The sequence below is a fragment of the Callorhinus ursinus genome, unplaced genomic scaffold (genome assembly GCF_003265705.2).
Source record: "Callorhinus ursinus isolate GAN/ISIS: 27379988/994484 unplaced genomic scaffold, GSC_fseal_2.0 scaffold92, whole genome shotgun sequence".
Taxonomy (NCBI): Eukaryota; Metazoa; Chordata; class Mammalia; order Carnivora; family Otariidae; genus Callorhinus; species Callorhinus ursinus.
The window spans coordinates 2,021,345-2,044,574 of record NW_027397154.1 but is presented as its reverse complement, the minus strand read 5'-3'; the positions used below and the strand labels follow the sequence as shown (position 1 = coordinate 2,044,574).

The following is a 23,230-nucleotide window of genomic DNA, read 5'->3' as shown; positions in this document are numbered from 1 at the left end:
GTTCCTGTAGAAACAGGAGAAACTTCTTTCAAGTGAATATACCGAGTCCACCCTGTCTAGGTGGGGAATGACAGTGTGTTTTAAGTATGTGTGCAACAGCTTAGGACAGATAGAATTCATCCTCAGGAAATTCCCTTATCTTCCGAATAAAACTGAGGTATTATCTAGAGCCTCTGTGTTACTCTCTCCCAAGATCTAAGGTTAGACTTTGTTGTTTTCATTGGTCCTGGACACACCTCCTCCAGCCCACATACTAGCTGTTTTAGCCTGCATAATCTCCCGGAGAGAGAGAAAACTCTTGCCCCAAGAAAACTTGAGAAAACTCCTGCCCCTATACCCGTCTATTGGAGCCAGAGAGATCTGTCCATGTACACCTGGAACCCTGGCCAGCCAATTCCAGCAGGCCATCGAGCATTTGCCCAAAGCTCTGGAGGCAACGTGTGTTCACTGCAGTTTTCCAAGAAGGGAGAACTAATAGTTTGCAGGGACCTAAACTTTTGGAAACTATGAATATGTATAATGTATATGATCTGCTTTATCTCTGACCTTTGGTATGATACATTCAACAACTCTCACCATGTTCCCTGGCCTCTGAAAGTGGCAAAAAGCCAAAGAGGAGATGAGAGACCTAATAACAAAGAGGCCAAATGCGAGGATCTGGAAACACTTGTGAATGGCCCACACTGTCTCTCCAGCTATTTTCCAAAACCAAACGTGATTTTAAAAAATATGTGCTCCTTGGGGGCACCCAGCAGGCTCAGTTGGTGGAGCATGACACTCTTAATCTCAGGGTCATGAATTTAAGCCTCACGTTGGGTGTGGAGCCTACTTAAAATAATTTTAAAAAATATGTGCTCCTATTTTCCTATTAGTGCTAAGAACTGACTATATTTCCATTGACGGCAGGACATTCTTTGGTTGCTGTTATGTCACTTTTCTTCCCAACATCTTTCCTTCGTAGCCTCTCATTTAATCATTGTGCTAAGTTTCAAGTTTGAAGATAAAGGAAAGTAGGTGGTGACAGGACAAACATGAAGTGGAAAAAAGAATTTTATTTCCTGTTCAAATGGGATAATTCAACCCTAACCCTAGAGAAGCTAAGCAATTGAATCAATGCCACAGAGTAAGGTCTGGTGGTGACACTTTTCCCCCACAGGATTCCTTCTTGCTTCTATTACAGTCTATCAGAGAGCCTCTCTGCTGCCCTATGAGCAATGCTTGCTATGGCATCTCCGTGGCATAAGGGCAGACGCCCACATTGGCCCCGATAAATAAACCCATATAGGGCCAGGGTCAATGTGACCTCTTTTGTCCCATTGTGAAATCTGAGCTGGCTCTGCGGGGCAGTTGAGAGATGAGAGTTTCCCTATTAATACACATATCTACGTGCCAAGTCTTGGACACAAAAGCTAAGAATGTGGCATGGGGGAGGAGGTGGGAAAAGTGATAGCAATCTGGACCTGGAGTCCCCTCCCTTTGTTCGGGTCCTGAAAAACACATTAAATTCCTGGGTTGAGGGTGAGACAAACATGAGACTTCTCCATGTGCTTAAGAACAAATGTGCGTGCCATTACAAGAGTATGTCAGCGTGCGATTATACGCAGAAATGTATGTGAGTGTGTCGATGCTCTGTGAACCCACCAGTATGTATGTGTCCAAGTGTGTTTGGAATTTAGTCACATGAACGTGGCGCTCTGCGTGTGTGGATTAAACCCCTTCCATCTCTCTAATACTCACGTCAGCAGCTTTCTTCTCTGCCAACTCCAGTTTCTCCTGAGCATCCTTCAGAGCTTCAGAATACTTGTCCAGCTCATCCTCCGTCCCTTTCAGCTTCTTCTGCATGGCTGCCAGCTCATCTTCCAGCTACCGGAGCCCCAAGAGGCACACACAAGACATACACACAATGGTGCTGGCTCAGACCCTGGGCTCCTGAGCCCTGACCGACCTCTGAGCACAGCCTTGATGTTAACCATTCCTGAAGGGACATACTTTCTCCCGAGCCACTTCCAGCCAACTGCCCCAGGAGTTAGGCCGTGATGTGTGACCCTGGGATCTCTGACCCTAAGATGACCAAGCCATGCTGGATTTTCATCTAAGACCCTGGGATGGGAAATATCTTAGGGAGTGGATGCCTGGAACTCCAATTAAGGCTGGCTCAGTCAGTGGAGCATGTGACTCTTGATGTCAGGGTTGTAAGTTTGAGCCCCACGTTGGATGTGTAGAGATTACTTAAAAATACAATCTTAAGGGCGCCTGGGTGGCTCAGATGGTTAAGCGTCTGCCTTCGGCTCAGGTCATGATCCCAGAGTCCTGGGATCGAGTCCCGCATCAGGCTCCCTGCTCCTTGGGAGCCTGCTTCTCCCTCTGCCTCTCTCTCTCTCTGTCTGTCTCTCATGAATAAATAAAATCTTTTAAAATAAAAAAAAATACAATCTTAAAAAAAATTTTAAGGGAAAAGAGATGCTACCTGCCAAGTTCCCACCTTTTCCTCTAGAACTCTGGTCCTTCCAAAACATGACCCACACCCGTTTAGATCCAGCAGATACACCATGGCTCAGAGGAGGCTACTGGCTTTCCCAAGGTCGTGCAGGCAGCCTGAGGCAAATACCCTAGATGTCCTGTGTCTCTCCAGAGAGGCTGGAAAGAAGCGGGTCCCTCCCACCCAACGAACAAGCTGGTACTGGCAGTCACTGTCTTTGCCGCGAGAACTCTCCTCCATCTCACAGTCTTGCTCACCAGCAGGTAAGAGAAACCGATGCCGGCACCTACCTGCTTGCTCCTCTCCTCTGCCTGCTTCTGCTCAGCTTCCGCTTGCTCTGCTCGGTCCAGGGCATTCTCCTTGTCCAACTTTAGCATCTGCATCTTTTTCTTGATGGCCTCCATCATGAGCGGTGGCTGTTGGTGAGCTGACCTGTGAACACTGGAGCAGTGGAGATGAGGGCAGGAGAGGAGGGGCTGCTGCCCGAATGACTAGGAGTCCCCTAGACTTGAGCCTTTATCTCTGCTCATGGCTCCACCTCTTATTCCTAATACGGTCTTTCCAGCTCCTTCCATCTCATTATTGTTCTCCCTGGGGGAGCACAGGGTGAGACACTTTGATGGACTGACATCACCAGCAAAGAAAAATTAGGGAACAGCTGAGGCTGATTTTAGACAATGGAAAGTGGGGGAGGGTAGAGGTTCTCCCTGACCCTGAAACTTTCCACTCTCGGGGCGGCTCTGTGGGTGTGTTAAAAGAGCAAGGCAAGGGGAGGGGGAGAACACTGAACTAGAGAAGGGTACTTTGGCAACTCCAGATACAGGTGGTTCTCACCCAGAGCGTCCTAGTTATACCCCTGTCTTCCCCATTGCCCTCACCCCCACCTGTGTTGGATGCTGGTCGGATTCCACTGGCTGAGTTTTAACTTTTGATTCCCAGTATTCAGGGAGCTTGAGCAAGGGCGGTCACTCATGGTCCTTGACAATTCCCCCAGATCCCCCGATCAAATTACTGTGCTATTTCAAGAGTCTCTAATTGGCAGGGAGACATCATTCCCTCCCGTTTAGAGCCACAGGGATGGAGCAAGCGGAGAGGGTTGGTATCTGGAAGGCCCTCCCAGAACTTTGAGTGGGGTCAGGGAGAGAAGCAGGGGAGGGTCAGAGTAATCTGGGTAGGATCATGCCTTCCATTTGCCCACAGTGATCTCTAAGTAGAACTTTCGTGCCCACACCAACCAAGCTCTGCACCACTGTCCACTCTTCTTGCTCTCTGCTCCCTCCTTACCCCCACCCAACCTACGGCCACACACGCATTGCCACATCTTCGTTACCATCTCTGTTCTCCCTGGCTTCCTTCCAGGCCATGACATTCCTCCACTCAGAGCCTGTTACTGACAGGTGGCAGTTGATCACAGTGCACCAGCACCATACAATCTGAGAACATGCCAGGGGAGAGGTGGGCACTGTTCAAGGTGACCAGCGCTATCAGAGAAGAATACAAAAAGCTCTAGTCATTACGTCAAGGATAGATAGCTCCTGTGGTACTAAGCCCCAGCAGTGGGTTAACTGAGACACCCACCAGGACAGAGGGCAAAACTGGAGTCCACCCTTGAGAGCTTCCAGTCACTAGAGGTAGACGGGCAGAGAGACCATCAATTGACCCTTGAAGGAAAGCAGAGAAACCAAAGACCCTCACTGCAGGACAAGTGAACAAGGAGGTCCCGGGAACAGGAGTCAGTAGTTAATAAGTGTGGGGGGAGTGTTGATAAGGAGGGAAAAAAGTACAAGGACAGAAGATCAGAGATACATCCCTTCTAGTATAAGGGAAGGGTACGGGGAGATATGATACTCAAATTCCAGCTCTCCCACTGCCACACTAGCTCTGCAGCTTAAGACTGAAATCCACGCAGGTTGCCACCACTGCTTTTCCAGAGGGGTCCCGGAGAGAAGAGTTTCAGTAAAGGAGCCCCAGAGCCCCAGAGTTGATGCCAAATTGCCCACTGCTGTAAGAATATGTTCGATATTTAGTTGGTTCCTAATTCAACAACCCAATATCAAACATATCACACAGAAGCAGGCAGAAGAGCCTCGGTGGTCTTCTGCCTTCCTCCCCTCCAGCCACCAAGCATGGCTAGATGGCAAGCCGTCTCCTTGGGGAAGGACAGTGACCCTTGCTCTTCACCTCCCATGACAGTGCCGTTCGTGCTGTCCCTGTAGCAGCTTCTCTCCTACCAGTGCCTGGCCTTTGCTGGATCACGTTCGCCTGAACCAGGAAGCATATCTGGCAGGGCTCCACATCCGGGCACCTATCCCTTCCAAGGGCTCCCACACAGAGCTTCTCCCCCTGATGTCACGACCACAGTGCCGAGAGCCAGCCTGGCCACCTGCTCTTCTCAACCTCCTTCCCATGCTCTGAGGCTTTCCGACGGCGGGGGACGGGGGCTTGCACATCCTGCTTTACCTTTCTAACAGAACTCCTAACCTTTCAGATCACCCCCAGCAGACTGCTGAGAGCCTTTCAGCTGACACCCTCCTGGACTCCTCCTGCCCTTAAGTATTACAGAGAAGTAGCCATGAGAAACTTCCAGAGTGCTTGGCTGCTTCCTCCCAACATCTTGTTCCTTCTCACCTTCTCCCCATGTCTTCCAGGCATCCATAAAGTCACCCTTGGATGTCTTCTGAAGCCCCTCTGCCAGGAAGCAGCCTGCAGTCCTTAGGGCTCTTCTCTTCTGGGGCTTTTTACACTGAGAACTCCTGGCCTGGCTTCTCTAAGGGTCTTCCCTCACAGGGGTCCAGCCTGGTTCCTTTCTGGGGGATTTTTCTTCTGAAGAGGATTAGGTCTGTTGAATGTCGTATGGCAGGCAGACGCTTCTCTCCACTGCGGCAGAAAAGAGCCCAAGTTATAGCCTCACCGGGCGGGTAGGGGGCTTGGGTACAAGTGCAGGGTGGGAGGAGGGTGCTCGGCTTCAGCCCCAGGCTTGTTCCATGTGTCCTTGTTCCCATTAGTCCGGATTCCCGCCCCCCTGCAACACATATACCAACCCCACAGTGCCCTTGATCTAGATCAATAGTTTGTCCAAAGCCCTAGTCAGTTCCTGTTGTGTGGCCCCTGCCTTCCAGGGGCAGGCTGACAAAAGGGCGTCCAAGCCCCAAGGCTGTTGTCTTATGTCCTTGCTACTTCACGGCTCCTACTGGGGGTGTGTGTGTAAGTTTTGCTTTTGTGACCATCTTTCTTACCCTTATCCCCCACATTTAGTTCCCTTCTCTGGGAACCTTGACTACCCCGGCAAACCAAAGGCTGGGAAACGACGAGCAGGAGTTGAAAGGATGAGGCAGAGACGGAATATTACTGATGCACAAGAGGAGAGGCTTTCTTAGAAGCAGACCTTGACTTCAGGGCATAACTAGGCAGAAACATCGATGGCATCTTATAAACCCTTTCTAGCTCTCCTGGAGTGCCTTCCGTGTAGCCATTTCAAACAAGGCTGAGCCCCTCTGAGCCAGAGGAGATAGGGAGGGCAGCAGCACAGAGGAAGAAGGGGGTGGATGGAACACTCGGCTGATGTGATGAGAGCAGACGGAGCAGGCAGAGGGGATCGGACGAGATGGGCTCCCGAGGGGCCAGCTGCCAATACGGGAGCCAGCCTGGCGCTGACAAGCCCTGGGGAGAGAGGCCAAGGTCAGGGATCAAGGCAGAGGGGCGGGGTGTCCTGTGGGTCCAGTGAACAGAGGAAAGAGGAATGAAGAAGTTGCTGAAGGAATGTGGTGGTGGGGAGCAGCCAGGTAACGGAGGGGAAATAAAGAGGGAAAGAAGTATCCTAGGGCAGGAAAACATCATTATGGTATTGGACATTATGTGCCACCTTTCTGCAGAGTGCTTCATTTAATCCCCAGTGAGGGGAGGCATCATCTCCATTTTATAAACAAGGAACGGTGACCCAGAAAGTTGAGGCAACTCCCCCCAAGCCACTCAGGCAGTAAGTGACAGAGGCAGGATTCAAACCCAGATCTGCTGTTTCTCCGGAGGCCAGGCTCTCCTGGGCAATGGGAGCAGCAGAGCCGGTTGGGACGTGGCCACAGGTGGATGACAGACGTGGAGAGAGGTGGTCGGGGGGAGGGACAGGCCGAGTGGGAGACCCAGCCTCAGGCTGGGGGTCAGACCCAGGCCGCGTGCACCTGCTTCTGTCCCTTATAACACGGTCACCACCCCTTCCTTCCTTCCTTCCTTCCTTCCTTCTTCCTTCCTTCCTTCCTTCCTTCCTTCCTTCTCTTTCTAGAGAGTAGAGGGGAGGGGGAGGGGCAGAAGGAGAGAATCCCAAGCAGACTCCCTGCTGAGGACACAGGGCAAGACCTCACAACCCTGAGATCATGACCTGAGCTGAAATCAGGAGTGTGATGCTCAACCGACTGAGCCACCCAGGTGCCCCTCACCTTCCTTCTGTGTCCACGCTTGCCTCCCCCAACCAGCCCATGAGCCCCATGTCTTGTTGGGTGCAGGGACCTGTGAGTCATTGACTAAAGACTCTTGGGAAGTGGGGCTGATGGAAGCTGGACAACGAATGGACGCACAGGGCAGAGAGGCAGGCGTGGGATGGAGTCATATCTTGGCTGCATAGGGGGTGGCCGGGGGCTGGCGAGGGGCCTGAGAAGGGCCTGGGTCACAGAGAAATCTGAGAGGGGAAAGGGGGATGCCTGCTGTTCCTCAAACACTAGGCCTGCTCTCTACATACCTTATTTAATTCTCACAATGATCCTGTGAGATGGGTATTATTTTCCCCACTTTCAGAAAAGGAAACTGAGGTTCAGAGAAGTAACTTACACAAGGTGACAACAATTAAAGGACGAAACAGGACTTTGAACCCACACCTGACTCCAAAACCCATACCCTTCTCTACACCTGCTGCTTCTTTGTGCCCATCAGTGGGATGTGGAGGGAGAAGAGGAGAGGGCTCTGACATGGGAGGAACGCACCCTGGAGGGTGGGGCCAGACTCGGGGTGGGAGTGGGGCAGGGGGATGTGAGCTGTGCAGTGCGCCAACCGCCCGGAGTGGAGGGCTGGGCAAGGTCAGCGTGGAGAGGACGAGCGGCCAATGAGGGTACCCACAGCAGGGGAGGAAACCGGGAAGTCAGCCTGGTGGCGTCCCCGCACCGCACCCGCTCCTGGCTCCACAACAGGGATCTCTTGGGCTTGGGATCTCATTTTATGGAAAGTGGATCTTTGCAAGTAAGGTTCTCTGTGGACTAGAGACATATGTGATCAATCAGTACTTTTTAGAATTCTTCAGAATCTGAATGCCTTCAGATTTAACATGCTCTCACCAGCTCCCCATAAATCTCAGTGCCCCTCACTTCCTTGGACCTGCTATCTCATCTGCCTTCCCTCCGTGGCACTTCAGTTTGGAGCCCTGTCAATTTGCAGGGCTGGGGAGGGTATGAATTCGGGTCCAGAGGAGAGAGACCTGGCCTGGGTCTCGTAACTGGCTGACCCAAAGCCTGAACTCCAGGCCTCCTGACACCCAAGCACATGGTTCCTGTGGGTGAACAGCCACACTCAGAGCTATTTGTCCAAGACAGAAAAGACGGGAGGAAGTGAGATCTAAGAGGCGGTGAGTAAAACCCAAGAAGCTGTTTTAAGATTATGGCTATGAATAAACACTTCAAAAAAGTCAAGATTTAGGACTGAAGAATGAGCCATCTGTCTACATTTGAGCCTTTCAGAGCCATCTTTGTTTCAGATGCCATCAGAGTCTCTCCACGTGAAAAGCTTTGCCCATCCGATCTAGTTCCTGCTGGTACTGCCGATGCTCCTTTTCAAACAGCCGGTGCAGGGCCGCTTGACGGACCTGGGAGGAGGGCAGGACAGTGTGAGGTTTGCCTTCGGCTTGCCTCCTCCCCCTGGTGGCTTTCCCGCTGTGTCCTCTTGGATTTGGACTTGGCTGTGACATAAAGCTAGGCAGTAGCATAGAGGCTGCCCCTGCAGGGGTGGGAGGGGGATGCCTCCCCACTTTCTCCTCCATGGATGAAGCCCTACGTTCAGCAAATAATTGCTGAGAGCACCATGAACCGTGAGCTCTGCTGGGCCCCCCGGGATACAGACATGATGACATGCCGGGAACTGGGAGTCCTGCGAGAGGGGGGCTGGGGCTGGACGCTGAGATGAGGGGAGCAAGGACTAGTCTGCCCTCTGGGACTCGAGAATATGCCACCTGCAGCTGAACACAAAGAGCCATTTAATGAAAAAAGCTTCTGCTCTGGGGCGCCTGGGTGGCTCAGTCGTTAAGCGTCTGCCTTCGGCTCAGGTCATAGTCCCGGGGTCCTGGGATCGAGCCCCGCATCGGGCTCCCTGCTCGCGGGAAGCCTGCTTCTCCCTCTCCCGCTCCCCCTGCTTCTGTTCCTGCTCTCGCTGTGTCTTTCTCTGTCAAATAAATAAATAAAAAAGCTTAAAGAAAAAAAAAGCTTCTGCTCTGGTATAATGCAGAGAAGATGGGCAAGTGATGGCAGCAACTAAGAGTTTGGGAATCCAGTGGCTTCAGCACAGGATAGTAGTGGATGAGGCCTCAGGTCACCCTTTTGCTGGAACTCACCATCAGTAGCTGCTTACGGGCCAGTGCCAACTCCTGTCCCATGGTGTCCTGCATCCTTAGGGCAGCATACAGGTTTCTCCTCTGGCTTAGTGTCGTCTGCCACAGAGAGCGAGCGCGTGAGTTTCGCCACCTGCCCCAGGTACACAGGTAGGAGCTGGATGGCTCAGTTAGCAATGGAGACCCAAACCCCATCAGTGAGGCCCAGAACCTCCATGCCAATGTCAGAAGATGGCAAACTCCTTGAAAGGGTAACTAGAACCAGCTTAGAACCTAGGATATGTTGAATATGCAGACCCTTTAATCATCATAATAGCCATGTGTCATAGATACCAGTTTCTGCATTGTACCAGAAGGAAACAAAGTGCAGCTGAGTTGCCCAAGGTCACTTAATGGCAGACGTGGGTATCAAATCCAGTCTGAGAATTAATACCCTCTGTTATACCATGATTCTCAACCTTAGCTAGACATATTCTGGAACCATTTGCTAGGTTTTGTTTTGTTTTTTAGACTTTTTTTTTTAAAGATTTTATTTATTTATTTGAGAGAGAGAATGAGATAGAGAGAGAGAGCACGAGAGGGGGGAGGGTCCGAGGGAGAAGCAGACTCCCTGCTGAGCAGGGAGCCCGATACGGGACTCGATCCCAGGACACTGGGATCATGACCTGAGCCGAAGGCAGACGCCCAACCGACTGAGCCACCCAGGCATCCCAGACTTTATTTTTAAGCAATCTTTACACCCAGCGTGGGGCTCAAACCCACAGCCCTGAGATCAAGAGGTGCATGCTCCACCAACTGAGCCAGCCAGGCACCCCAAAGTTGCTTTTTTTTATTTTTAATTTTTTTTTTAAGATTTATTTATTTATTTATTTGGCAGAGGGATAGAGAGAGAGAACAAGTAGGCAGAGAGGCAGGAAGGGAGAGGGAGAAGCAGGCTCTCCGCCGAGCAGGGAGCCCGATGCGGGGCTCGATTCCAGGACCCCGGGACCATGACCTGAGCCGAAGGCAGACGCTTAACGGCTGAGCCACCCAGGCGCCCTTAGGAAATTAGGTTATTGATAAGAATGCTTTTTTCTTGTAAATCACTAAGGCATTTGTAAACTGAGGGAAACTCCTGTCCTCCAGGACTGATCTCTGTAAGTTAGCCATTTGTTTTTCCTTTCCTTAGCTTCAGAGGAATGTCGCACAGATCCCGCCTGGGAGAGTACTTTGTCAGCTTGCCTTCTGCTCCCTCATCATCACGACCCGAGATCTCAACCTGAACCAAAACCAAGAGTCCAATTCTTAACCAACTGAGCCACCCAGGAGGCCCTTAAAGATTTTTATTTTTAAGTAATCTCTACACCCAACATGGGGTCAAACTCACAATCCCAAGATCAAGAGTTAATGCTTCACTGACTGAGTCTGCCAGGTGCCCCCTGCCCTGTTGAAATAAAAAAAAAAAAACGTTTTTACAGATGATAGAAAATTTAACCCATATAGAAATACACTAAATGAGAGGTTAGTGTATTTGGAGAGCAGTTGTGCTCTCCAAGTTCCTGTCTCCCTGCCCACACTGCCTGGATGGCCTCCCCAAATCATGACCCAGCGGCAGCCAGCAAAGGAGCCGAGCCCAGCAGGGGGTGCCACGTGGGGCCCCATGGGCAAGAGGCTACAGCAGGAGCTGATGACCCTCATGGGGTCTGAGGACAAAGGAATTCTGCCTTGCCTCAGTCAGACTTTTCCAGACGGGTGGGGACCACCATGGAGCAGCTGAAGAAGTATATGAAGACGTGAGGTAGAAGTTCTCTCGAGTTCCCCAGTGGTTCCTCTTACAATGCACCCATGGTGAAGTTCCTCACACCCCGCTACCACCCCAGTGGCCTGGACATCCTGAAGGACAAGGGGTCTGGCCTGGGTGATGTCAGGACCATCCCGCTGTCCGCCAAGAGCCTGCTAGGAGAAACCAACATTGATAACCCTTTGGTTATCGAGCTCTAGAAAAACCCATAGCCTTTAAGATGTATTGCAAGAAAGTTACTCAAAGCAGGTCTCCAGCCAAGAACCTTGTGTAGCTTCCCACCCTGTGTTGTCTTTTTATTTCTTCCTTAGATGTTCTGTCCTTCCCTTCATTTCTGTCTAGCATTTTGTTTCTTAATCTGTGATGTCATTTTTTTTGTTTTTTATTTTTATTTATTTTAAAAGATTTTATTTAATTTTTTTAAAAGATTTTATTTATTTGAGAGAGCGAGAATGAGAGAGAGAGAGAGAGAGAGAGAGAGAGCACATGAGAGGGGGGAGGGTCAGAGGGAGAAGCAGACCCCCCGCTGAGCAGGGAGCCCGATGCGGGACTCGATCCCAGGACTCCAGGATCATGACCTGAGCCAGTCGCTTAACCAACTGAGCCACCCAGGTGCCCTAAAAGATTTTAATTTGACAGAGAGAGACACAGCGAGAGAAGGAACACAAGCAGGGGGGGCGGGAGAGGGAGAAGCAGGCTTCCCGCGGAGCAGGGAGCCCGATGCGGGGCTCGATCCCAGGACCCCGGGATCATGACCTGAGCCGAAGGCAGACGCTTGACGACTGAGCCACCCAGGCGCTCCTATTTCTGTTTTTTAAATTAAGTATCTGGTTGAACCCTTGTGATGAATCTATTCAAAAAATAGACTGGGTTTAAAAAAAAAAAAGAGGGGCACCTGGCTGGCTCAGTTGGTGAGCACGTGACTCTTGATCTTGGTTGGGGTTGTGAGTTCAAGCCCCATGCTGGGTGTAGAGATGTCTCTCTCTGCCAAATAAATAAATCTTTAAAAAAAAAAAAATCTTTGGGTGCCTGTGTGGCTCAGTCGATTAAGTGTCCAACTCCTGAATCCAGCTCAGTCCTGATCTCAGGGTTGTGAGACTGAGCCCCCCATGGGGCTCTCTGCTGGGCGTGGAGCCTGCTGGTGATCCTTCCTCTCCCTCTGCTCCTCCCTCTCCCTCCCTCAAATAAATACAATGTTAACAAAAATAATTAAAACCTTAAAAAATATATACTAAATGAAAAGTGAAAGCTTTGTTCTTCCACCCCAGCTCTCAATGAAGTTGTTTCTTGTGTATATTTCCAGAAGATTTTTCTATCATATACCAGCAAGTATTACTTTTTTTTTTTCTACCATGAATTCATATGTTTATATAAGTAGTATTACTTAACAATTTGGACTTTTCCTACCAGCACATAGAGATTTGCTTCATTCTGTGTAAAGGCTTCCTAGTTTTTTTTTTTAAATGTTAGCTATTCTTTTTTTTTAGGATTTTATTTATTTATTTGAGAGAGAGAATGAGATAGAGATAGAGAGCATGAGAGGGGGGAGGGTCAGAGGGAGAAGCAGACTCCCCGCTGAGCAGGGAGCCCGATGCGGGACTCGATCCCGGGACTCCAGGATCATGACCTGAGCCGAAGGCAGTCGCTTAACCGACAGAGCCACTCAGGCGCCCGGCTTCCTAGTATTTTTGTATCATAATTTAACCAGCTAGACAGTTTCTTTTTTTTTTTTTTTAAGTAATCTCTAACCAACATCGAGCCTGAACTCAACCCTGAGATCAAGAGTTGCATGTTCTACCAACTGAGTCAGTCAGGCACCCCCTTTTTTACTTTTATAAACAATGCTGTCCAGAACACTCTTGTGTATGTACGTTCTAGAGCTTTTGCAGGTATATGGATGTAAGGTAAACTAGACATAGAGTTGCCAGTTCCAAGGATGTGTGAATTTTGAGATCTTAAGTTTTGATAGATTTTATCAAATTGTCTTTGTAAAAAGGCTGCATCAATCTGGACCCCCACTAAAATTATATGCAGTTGCTCCCTCACATCCTTGCTGGCTCTCGGTATAACCACCTGCGAAACCTTTAAAAACAGGCTTATCCTACCTGATCCCAGACCACTGTAGTCAAAATCTTCTGGGTTAAGACCCGAGCACATGTGTTTTAAAAAGCTCCCAGGTAATGTATGGTGATTAACATTTAAAAAAAAAAAGCTCCCAGGTGAAGGAGAGACATACAGCCTCATCTTCTCATTCACTCAAAAAATACTTACCGCATACCTATCACGATTAATACAATAAATACTTGCATTCTACTTAAAAAATAAAAGAACAAAGACTTGATCTGATTTTCCTTCAAACAGGAAGAGAGACAATAAAAGCAGTGTGTGGGTAGCACGACCTAGTGGGCACTGGGAGGCTGTCCCTGAAAAGGGCCGCTTCCTTCCCCCGCACACCCGTTTCCTTCCCGAGCCCCAGACAAGGATGAAGTGTATCTGAGCGGTGGCTGGGGGGAGGGGAGGACGACACGTGGGTGACAAGGTCAAGCTGAGGGGTGAGGGAAGGGGTAGAAGCAGAAGTTACCTGTCAACCATCTTCTTAAATCCCGGGACCCTTTGAAAACTCTGCAAGAAAAGCAAGTTGCTCGTCTGCCTTGACGTCCAGCACCCCATCCCCAGCACCTTTCCCGTGGGCCTCTCTTCTTGACAGGGAACGGCACTTCCCAGGGGAAGTGAGGGCAAGAGTGCGACTCCTTTCAGAACGGACCAAAGAACACATGCCAGGAGGAGCTGCGAGCAGTTACATCGTGGGCCCCTCAGGAAACGGTCTGCTTCTGGCCAACCCAGCCCCCTTCCAGCCCTGCACACCTCTTCGACTTTTGTCGTTTTTTCCACAGACATGTCCACAAGCTGACGGGACGCAGGCTCAGGACGAGAAGCAGGGTCTCCCTTCTGTCCAGTCGGTCACCCAGGATTCAGTAGTCATAGCAACACATTCACCTCCAACAACAACCCTGGACCTAGAACTTGATTGGTCACCTGGCCTGTTGCCCTGGAGACCTGAAGCGAATCCTGGTTCTCCTGCTTCTATTAGTGACACAGGCACTTCCAGGAGCAAGGACCAGAGTCCCAATTTTAGGGTTTCTTCTGTGGGGTCCCTGTATGATCGTGGGTCCAAAGAACATATCCTACGCCCGTTTCATTAAAAGGCAACTGCAGGGCACCTGGGTGGCTCAGTCGGTTAAGCATCTGACTCTTGATTTTGGCTCAGGTCATGATCTCAGGGTCATGAGATCCAGCCCCATGTCATGCTCTGAGCTCAGTGGGGAGTCTGCTTCTCTCTCTGCCCCTCCCCCTGCTCGTGCACATGTGCGTTCTCTCTCAAATAAATCTTTAAAAAAGAGGCAACTATAAAGAAATGAATCATTTTTTTTGTTCATTTTATTAAATAATCTAGAATGTCAGACCAGTGCATTGATCTGACTTTTCTTCACTGTCCCACAGCATCCCCAGGAAGTGTGGGGGGATGGGATTATGTCAAATGCCAACATTCCCTTTTCCATTCATTCAAGACAGTATGGAAAGAAAGCCTAAGGGCAGATCCTTGCATGTCAGGGAAGTTGTGTTAGTGTTTCCACACACGCTGGATTAAATGGAGCACCGGCAAGCTGTTCCATGTAGCATGCATGGCCTCACTAGACCTCCCCGCCAGCTTGTGTCTGCCTGTCCTACCAATCACTTCTAAGATGTTTCAAACCCAAACGTCCCCATTCATCTATGTATAAAGGGGCAGACATGGAAGACATCAGGCCCTGCCACCCCAACTCTCACTCTTAGGATTATTTATAGTGGAAAAGGGGGAAAAAAAGAGGCAGATGAACTACAATCAAAACCAAGTGAGGATTTTTAAGGAAGCATTGATGGAAACATTAAGAAAAACACCTGAATTCAACTCCCAAAAAAAGTGTTACCAAGGGAAAATAAAGTCCTGATTCTCGGAAATGGGCTGTAAGAACAAGCTGGAGAATGATTCTCTAGGCATGAACCTTACGAGCTCCGGACACCGTGGCATTTCAGCTGACCTGGACCCACCAGCCAGATGACCCAAGGCTGCTGACCCCTCCAGCAGCCTGGCAGCGTCCATCAGCCCGTCACAGAGTGCTTTCCAGGGTGTTATAGTTGTCCTTAAAGCTCTTCAGTTCAAGGAAGTGTTTGGCACGTTTACTCTTCTGACTGGAGGGGAGGTATGTCACCTGGATGGTTGTGGGGGAGACTTCAGGAGACTGGGTTAGGTCTTTGGCTGCCGACTGGTGCTGTCTCTGAGAGTTCCCACTTCGTGCTTTGACCCTGGAGAATAGAGAGGGCAGCTCCAGGACAGAACGAGGACTGACACAAGAACACAACTCAAGGCTCACCCGTCCTGTAAAGCCGCCAAGACCCCTGTCCTTGTTCTGTCTTACCAACTAGTTACTAAAACCCCACCTGATAGGCTACAAGTAGCAGAGAAACCAATTTTCCCATTGAGTCCCTGCCTCTGGCTCAACATTTTCTTCATCTCACTATAAAGAAAACTTTAGGGGTGCCTGGGTGGCTCAGTTGTTAAGCATCTGCCTTCGGCTCAGGTCATGGTCCCAGGGTCCTGGGATCGAGCCCCACATCGGGCTCCCTGCTCTGCGGGAAGCCTGCTTCTCCCTCTGCCGCTCCCCCTGCTTGTGCTCCCTCTCTCGCTGTCTCTGTCAAATAAATAAAATCTTTAAAAAAAAAACAAGTTTTAATTCTGCTGAATTAAATGCATGTCACTAACATACTCCCAGCCCAAAAACAGTCCCTTGAAAACTGAACACCAAAAAACAAGAACAGAAGTAGCTATTGAGTACTTAAGACATGTTAGGACATTAAATTTGGTGTTTTATCAAATATTGATATCCCAATATCTCTATATGGTGGTAACATCCCTATTTTCCAGGTTCAGAAACTGAGAGCCCCCTTGCCTGAGGTCACAAAGCTATTAAGTGACAGAGTTGGGGTGCAAATCTGTCAGATTTCAGAGCCTATCCTCATTAGACTCACTGAAACTTTCTAGAAACCAGAAATCAAGGACTGAATTTTTTTTTTCAATTTTATTTTATTATGTTATGTTAATCACCATACATCATTAGTTTTTGATTCAAGGAGTGAATTTTTATTTTATTATTTTTTTAAGTTCATTTAAGTAATCTCTACACCCACTGTGGGGCTTGAACTTGAACTCACGACCCCAAGATCAAGAGTCCAGCACTCAGGGCACCTGGGTGGCACAGTCAGTTGAGCGTCTGACTCGGTTTCTGTTCAGGTCATGATCTCGGGGTCCTGGGATCGAGCCCCACATTGGGCTCCATGCTCAGCTTGGAGTCAGCTTGAGGTTCTCTCTCCCTCTCCCTCTGCCCCTCCCACTCATGCCGTTTTTCTAAAATCAATCTTAAAAAAAAAAAAAAAAAAAAGTCACACGCTCTTCCAACTGAGCCAGCCACAGGCACCACTATTTTTTAAGTAAGCTCTATGCCCAAAGTAGGGCTTGAACTCATGGCCCCAAGATTAAGAGTTGTGTGCTCTACCGACTAAGCCAGATGCCCCAGAAGGGCTGAATTTTTATTTTTTAAAAAGATTTTACCTATTTGAGAGAGAGAACACAAAAGCAGGGGGAGAGGCAGAGGGAGAGGGCGAAGCAGGGACACCTGGGTGGCTCAGTCAGTTGAGTGTCTGCCTTCAGCTCAGGTCATGATCCCAGGGTCCTGGGTTTGAGCCCCACATCGGGCTCCCTGCTCAGCGGGAGCCTGCTTCGCCCTCTCCCTGTATCCCTCCCCGCTGCTTGTGCGCACGTACCCACCCCCTCACACTCTCAAATAAGTAAAATCTTAAAAAAAAAAAAAAAAAAAAGATTTTAGAGAAAGAGAATGAGTGTGTGCACACACATGGGTAAAGGGCAGAGGAAGATGGAGAGAATCTCAGGCACACTTCCCGCTGAGCAAAGAACCCAACGTGGGGCTCGATCTCATGACCCTGAGATCATGACCCAAGCCGAAAACAAGAGTCAGATGTAATTACCTGACTGAGCCACCTAGGTGCCCCCCCAAAGACTGAACGTTTAACAAAACTGTGGAAAGATACACACAAGATTTACCATCTCAGCCATTTTTAAATGTTTACAGTCCAGCACTGTTAAGTACATTCACATTCCCACCATCTCCAGAGCTCTTTTCATGCTGCAAAACTGAAGCTCTGTCCCCATTAAACCCTAACCCTCCAGCCCCTGGCACCCACCGTCTCCTTTCTGAATTTGATGACTCTAGGGACCCCAGATGAGTAGAACCAGAAGGTATTTGTCTTTCAAAGAAACTGTACTTTGAACAGGCTCCCTAAGTGACTTCCAGACTAAGCACCCTTCTCATCCTCTCCCTGTTCACTTTCACTCCTATTCCAAGCCGTTTTTACTGGACCTTTTGTTTTTGGAACAAAGTAGTTTATTTTTAAGGACACAGATAAGAGAGGACAGACATACCCCTTATCTTTTGAGAAAGAGCCATATTCAACACAGCAGAAAACAGAGGCGGTTCTTTTCAAGGCCAGTAACTAACTTTTTATTCTACTTGGGCTCCCCCTGTCCACCCTTTCAACATTTGCATAAACACCACCATGAAGCTATGTTAATAGCGCACGTTTAAAACAACGCCAGACAAAAGTTGGGATTCCAGTAACACACTCAACAGCTAATACTACAGTGAGGCCCTTAGTTTCATGTGGAGTTCCTAATGCTATAAATGCTAATAAAAATGGATGGCACTTAATTGTTACTTTTATCAAACTAAGACATACAAGGAGGACACTGAAACCTTGGAAGAGAAAGAAATCTTTATACTGAAAAACTTCATTCCCTCTATTGATATAAATGTTACGCCACTTCTGACATTTTACTCACCTGGACTTAAAAAAAAAAAAAGAAAAAAGAGGGGGCACAGAAGTAGGAGGCATCTCCCTCTGCAAGCCTGTAAAGCAGCACATGCTTTCAGATGTGAGGGACAACAGGAAGGGACAGCTCGCCACCGTGATTTTGTTAATGCTGCTTATGAAGGGCATCTTGCTGGGGGGGGGGGGCAGCACTACCGTACTCTCCAACCAGCCCCTCCAACATATTCCCCTTCAAACTTACACAGTGGCCAACTCACTCAGGGCCTCCTGGTAGCGCAGGTACTCACTCTGGCCAAAGACCTGAGGAAAGAGGAAGGATGAGAGTCCCTCAGGCCGGGATATCCCTTTAGTTCCCGGAAGGAAAAAGTGGCCATCCAGCTTACCCCCGTCCCATAGCGGGCTGTCTCATAGCCATCCAGCAAGGTATCAATGAGGGCCTTGCGCACACCCTTAAAAGGAGTACTAGTGTTCCGAAGATCTAGCAGGTAGGAGCGGAAATTCTTGCCCATTAAGGAACGGGGATGCCTGCCTTCAGCATGAAATGGTATCTCTGTGGAGATAATAGATAACAGTGTTAACACTTCTCCCGTTTATCAGTATTTCTAGTTTACCTTCCAAATTTAGAAATGGGTCCAATGAATGAATTGGGGGGAAATTCTAACAGATGAAGAAGACCACAGATACAGAGCTGTGTCTGAGTGGTCACTTGGTGATGGCAACATAGCTATAAGCTACACTAATGGTAAACAATAGTGTCTCTGTCCAATTCACACTCCTACTTACTCATCCTGGCTCTGAAATATAAACCATATTTTAGCAGAGATGAAGCATATTTGACAATGGTCATAGAACAGAAAAAACTCAAGAACCATTTATCTTGGTTTTACTGAAAAAGCGGGATGTCACCTGTCTTCTGTGGAAAAGCAAGCAAATCACCACCATCCAGTTAATGAAACTAAAGGTCTAAAAAAAACCCCACTCATTGAAGAAGAAATAATGTGCCTCCATCATTTCTTTAGACAAAATAACCTAGTACTCTCAAAACTCTAGGAAATTCCTCCTAGCCAGAGACGTACAGAAAGGACAAATTCTAATATATCTATAAAGTGGGTTCCTCCCTCTTCCCCAGGTGAGCTTTCAGGATCCTGAATGTCCTGTCAAGTCGCCCTTACCAGAGGCACGGATGGCATCCAGAGCTTTCATCCTGTATAGATAGTTGTAGCAATCTGTTGAAAGAGAGACTGGTCGTAGACATGACCCTCAGATTTTCCAAACCTCAGCAAGCTAATAAACTGCCTCCCCGCATCTGACATATACCCAGCAACAGAGGCATCACAGGTGTGGGTTTTGCCAGCAGCTATGCTCACAGCTCGGAGAGCAAAGGAATTCTGAACTTGTGGGATTCCTCACTGAAGTCCCCTCCAAGCGCATGCCACGTACTCTCATTTCCCTGGGTTTCTAGCTGTAACAGTCTTGCATCACCATCTGCAAGGAGCTGAGGTTCATACTTGATATCTTGAACCCTGGATAGCCGGATATCAATCTCCTCTTTTAAGTCCTGTTCACACAGAGGAAAGAATATGCAATCACTAACCCATACTCCGCTTTCTATCGACCTGGAAATGGGGCAGAGTTAAGTGAACAACCAAGACAAAAGCAGCAGAAAAAATGCTCATATGGTTGATAAAATTGCGAGGTAAGACTAAAAAATTTAAGGATGGGATTAGGTTCTCTAAAAACTTCTCTCAACTGTACATTTCTAAGCTAGATCTTTTAACCCACCAGAATTTCTTCAAGTTCCACAGCATCATTATTTCTGACTTAACAGGGTTTAAAATGTTAGGTGTCATAAAGAACTTCCAGAGAGGGCGCCTGGGTGGCTCAGTTGGTTAAGCGACTGCCTTCGGCTTGGGTCACGATCCCGGAGTCCTGGGATCGAGTCCCACATCAGGCTCCCGGCTCGGCGGGGAGCCTGCTCCTCCCTCTGACCTTCTCCCCCCTCATGCTGTTTCTCTCTCTCTCTCAAATAAATAAATAAAATCTTAAAAAAAAAAAAAAAGAACTTCCAGAGAGAGAAAAAAATGGACAGCAACCGGAAGTCATACTCTAAAAATCTGTAAGAGGCCTGTATATGACTTATAATAGCTTGGGGACTACCCTACCTGGTAGACCACAGAACTTCTAAAAGCTTTCTTCTAGAGTACATTAAATCTTTTAAGTAGATAATTCATATCCATGGTGTAAAATTCAAAAAAGGTACTAAAGCCACCCCTCACTTATCCAGAAGAGATCACTGTTAACAGTTCCAAGTTCATCTCTCTTACCTAAGAGGGTTGCCAGAGCCCCAGCAGATTTTCTTCTTGTAACGTTTTATTTTTAAATAGGTTCTACACCCGACGTGGAGGCCAACGTGGGGCCCAAAGTGGGGATTGAACTCAGAAGCCCGAGATCAAGACCTGAGCTGAGATGAAGAGTTAGAGGCTTAACTCAATGAGCCCACCAGGTGCCACTTCTTGGTACTTTTTAGAAACTTCCACTGTGAAATGTATTATACATGGAATACATGTTACATACATTTTAAGTAATTATAAAAATCGTTAAGATGGGGTGCCTGGGTGGCTCAGATGGTTAAGTGTCTGCCTTCGGCTCAGGTCATGATCCCAGGGTCCTGGGATCGAGTCCCGCATCGGGCTTCCTGCTCCTTAGGAGCCTGCTTCTCCTTCTGCTTCTCTCTCTGTCTCTCATGAATAAATAAAATCTTTAAAAAAAAAAAAAAAAGACTCTAAAAATCGTTAAGATGAAATCTATATTCACTATCCTGTTTATGAACTAGAATGTTATCAATGACTCTGAAGCCTTGTGTGCCTATCTCTGATTGAATGCAAACCCCAATCTTAATTTGTTCAACAATCTTGTTTTTCTTCAGTTTTATCACATTATCAATCTATCAATCTAAACAAGATGTTTAGCTTTGCCTGGTTTTGAACTTTACACAAATGGAAAAGTATGTTTTAAATTCCTTTGCAACTTGTCTTTTAAAATGTTAAACGCTTGGGGCGACTGGGTGGCTCAGTCCGTTAAGCATCTGCCTTCGGCTCAGGTAATGGTCCCACGGTCCTGGGATAGAGATCTATGTCGGGATCCCTGCTCAGCGGGGAGCTTGCTTCTCTCTCTCCCTCTGCTGCTCCCCCTGCTTGTGTGCTCGTTCTGTCAAATAAATAAAAAATCTTAAAAAAAAAAAACTTAAATACTTACTTAATTACAATAGGTTGAACTTACAAGTGATAAAATGCATCCAATTTGTGTGGATTGATGAGTTCTGACAAATGAATACACCTACTCAACCACCATTACAACCAAGACAGAGAACACTTCCATCACCTCAAAATAGTCTTCATATCCCTTTGCAGTCAACCTCTCCTTCCCTGCTCCAGGCAACAATTATGCACTTTCTTTTGATATAGTTCTGCCTGTTGCACAATTTCATATAAATGGAATGGAACAAAATGGTAGATACTTTTTTATGAATGGCTTTCTGGTTTTTTTTCACTCAGCATGTTTTTGAAATTCACTCAGGTTTGTGACTTTTTCATTCAAAAATGCTTTAGTGTTTCGTGTTCAAATATTTATGTTGCTTAGCGTACTTTTAAACCTTATAGTATTCCAGAATACGAGTATATCATTATATATTCTCGAGTAGACATTTGGACCAACAGTTTCCTCTTGAAATATCACAATCACTGAAATGAACACTCTTATACACGTCTTCTGGTACATCAGCAAAAACTAATTTCTTTATGCTAACAGTGGAACTGCTGCACTATGGATTAGGTACATGTGCAATCTTACTAGATAATGCCCAATTATTTTCCAAAGTAGTTTTACTCATTTGCACTTCCAGCAGCAATAAATGAGAATTCAGATGAGAGGATTTTTTTAAAGAAGGAATCTTATCTCATCTGGTCCAGAGAGCTCCTAAATAATCCAAGTTTTGATTGGATCATGATGTGCTGGAAGCCAACCCTATATCCCTCTGATGGAGGGCAGGTGGCATTTGGTGAACTGAGGGAACGTGGAAGCTCTGTTGAGGTTTTAGGCCACAACACCTTCCTTAAGGTTTTCCATCAACTACCTCAGCAAAGAACAACAAAAAAGGAGGATTAATAGCGCTGGTCGATGGCAGAACATTGATCTAGGACTTGAGGGAACCGTGTGGTAGCTCTAATTCTCCCACGAGCCTGCTTGTCGTTCAACAGCAAATTACTGGATACCTGCTATATGTAGGCCCTGGCTTTACCGTGGTGAACAGAACTGGCACAGAGCCTGCATTCTTGAGGCTTACAGTCTAGTGGGCGCTGGACATTAAACAAATCGACGGACATAAAAGAAAATTGGTGGTAAACGGTATCTAGAAAAATATCAGGACACTGTGAGAAAATAAAAGAGAGCACCTACTTTGAAACAGGTAACAGACATTCTTCTCTGGGGAAGAAGAGCATGTGAGCTAAGCTCTAAAGAGCAAACAGCTACAGGCAAGAGAAGCCTGGAGGAGGTCACTCCGTAGCACAGCGGCCGCACGCGTGAGCGCTGGACTCTAGCCCGTCGCCGGACGCCGGCTGCGCGCCGGGATCGCCGACCGCCGTGCAAGCCGGTGGGGCGGCTGGGGGCCCCGAGACTGCGGCCCACACCGGCTCGTCTCCGACGCCGGGCCGACGCGGACACGCCACGAAGGCAGCCGGACGTACACCCGCGGGGCTCCCTCCCGCACGCACGGAATTCGGGAAAGATTAAAAAAAAACGTGCTTTAAGATTTTATTTATCTGTCGGAGAGCGAGCGGGAGCGGGGCAGGCAGGCGGGACGAAGGGCCACCCGGCACTCGCGCTCCGCGTCCCGGGGTCGGTCGGAGGCCCTCGCCAACCTCAAGCTCCGCACGGCGGCCCTCCGCACTCAGCCCCGGCCCCGGCCCCTACGGGAAGGCCTGCGCAGCGAACACGACGTCGGACCGGGGCCCTTTCCAGGCGCGGCCGTCGCAATCCAGGCCCTCACGCCGCAGGCGCAAGCACCGACGTTCCCGGGGACAGCGCGCGGCGGGCGGCGGGCGGCACGGACCCGGGCCCGCGCTGAGCCGCCCCGCCCCGCCCCGCCGTCCCCCCACGGGAGGAGAGCCGCGCCCACCTCGCGCCCCGAAGACCTACCTTGGGGGCGTTGTGTCCCACGGGGACGTGAGGCCCCCTCCGCGATTTCATCGCGAAGCGCATGATTTGCCTCTTCACAAAAATAAAGAGCAGGACAAACACCTGCGTCCGAGAGAAACGAGAGAAGCGATCTTGAACCAAAAGGCCGTTTAAAGGAAGGGGCACGCCTCCGCTGCCAGCGCCCGCATGCGGCCCTCAGGGGTGCGGTGGGCCGGGCTGGCGCGGGGACCGGCAGGGGTGCGGTGGGCCGGGC

General features: G+C 48.7%; 2 protein-coding genes and 1 pseudogene across 2 annotated transcripts in view; 1 reads left to right on the top strand and 2 right to left on the bottom strand.

Moving 5' to 3' along the window:
* Positions 1 to 7,983: 7,983 nt before the first annotated feature.
* CFAP141 (cilia and flagella associated protein 141) lies at positions 7,984 to 14,149 on the bottom strand. The gene is made up of 4 exons (XM_025858794.2): positions 13,705 to 14,149; positions 13,421 to 13,461; positions 9,063 to 9,192; positions 7,984 to 8,321 (listed from the first exon to the last, which is right to left on the bottom strand). Exons 1-4 carry the CDS (start codon positions 13,735 to 13,737, stop codon positions 8,220 to 8,222), a joined length of 306 nt encoding a protein of 101 aa, XP_025714579.1. The 5' UTR covers positions 13,738 to 14,149; the 3' UTR covers positions 7,984 to 8,219.
* Positions 10,623 to 11,181, top strand: LOC141371746 (ubiquitin-conjugating enzyme E2 C pseudogene; annotated as a pseudogene).
* A 110-nt stretch (positions 14,150 to 14,259) lies between the features above and the next one.
* Positions 14,260 to 23,230, bottom strand: part of CUNH1orf43 (chromosome unknown C1orf43 homolog) — a 9,820-nt gene continuing 849 nt past the window's right edge. Inside the window, exons 2-7 of the mRNA XM_025858791.2 lie at positions 22,978 to 23,079; positions 19,222 to 19,339; positions 18,954 to 19,007; positions 18,165 to 18,331; positions 18,023 to 18,081; positions 14,260 to 15,183 (exon numbers count right to left, since the gene is read on the bottom strand). Of these exons, the coding sequence (XP_025714576.1) occupies positions 14,988 to 15,183; positions 18,023 to 18,081; positions 18,165 to 18,331; positions 18,954 to 19,007; positions 19,222 to 19,339; positions 22,978 to 23,079 (696 nt within the window). The 3' untranslated portion in view covers positions 14,260 to 14,987. The remainder of the gene's footprint in view (positions 15,184 to 18,022; positions 18,082 to 18,164; positions 18,332 to 18,953; positions 19,008 to 19,221; positions 19,340 to 22,977; positions 23,080 to 23,230) is intronic.

Excerpts from the sequence above, each read along its gene's own strand:
- CFAP141 (XM_025858794.2), bottom strand. The coding sequence starts at position 13,737 with ATGTCTGTGGAAAAAACGACAAAAGTCGAAGAG. Across the intron at positions 9,193-13,420 it reads TTTAAGAAGATGGTTGACAG|GTGGCGAAACTCACGCGCTC; the intron begins GTAACTTCTGCT and ends TACCTGGGGCAG. Across the intron at positions 8,322-9,062 it reads CCCGTAAGCAGCTACTGATG|GTCCGTCAAGCGGCCCTGCA; the intron begins GTGAGTTCCAGC and ends CCCTCCTCCCAG.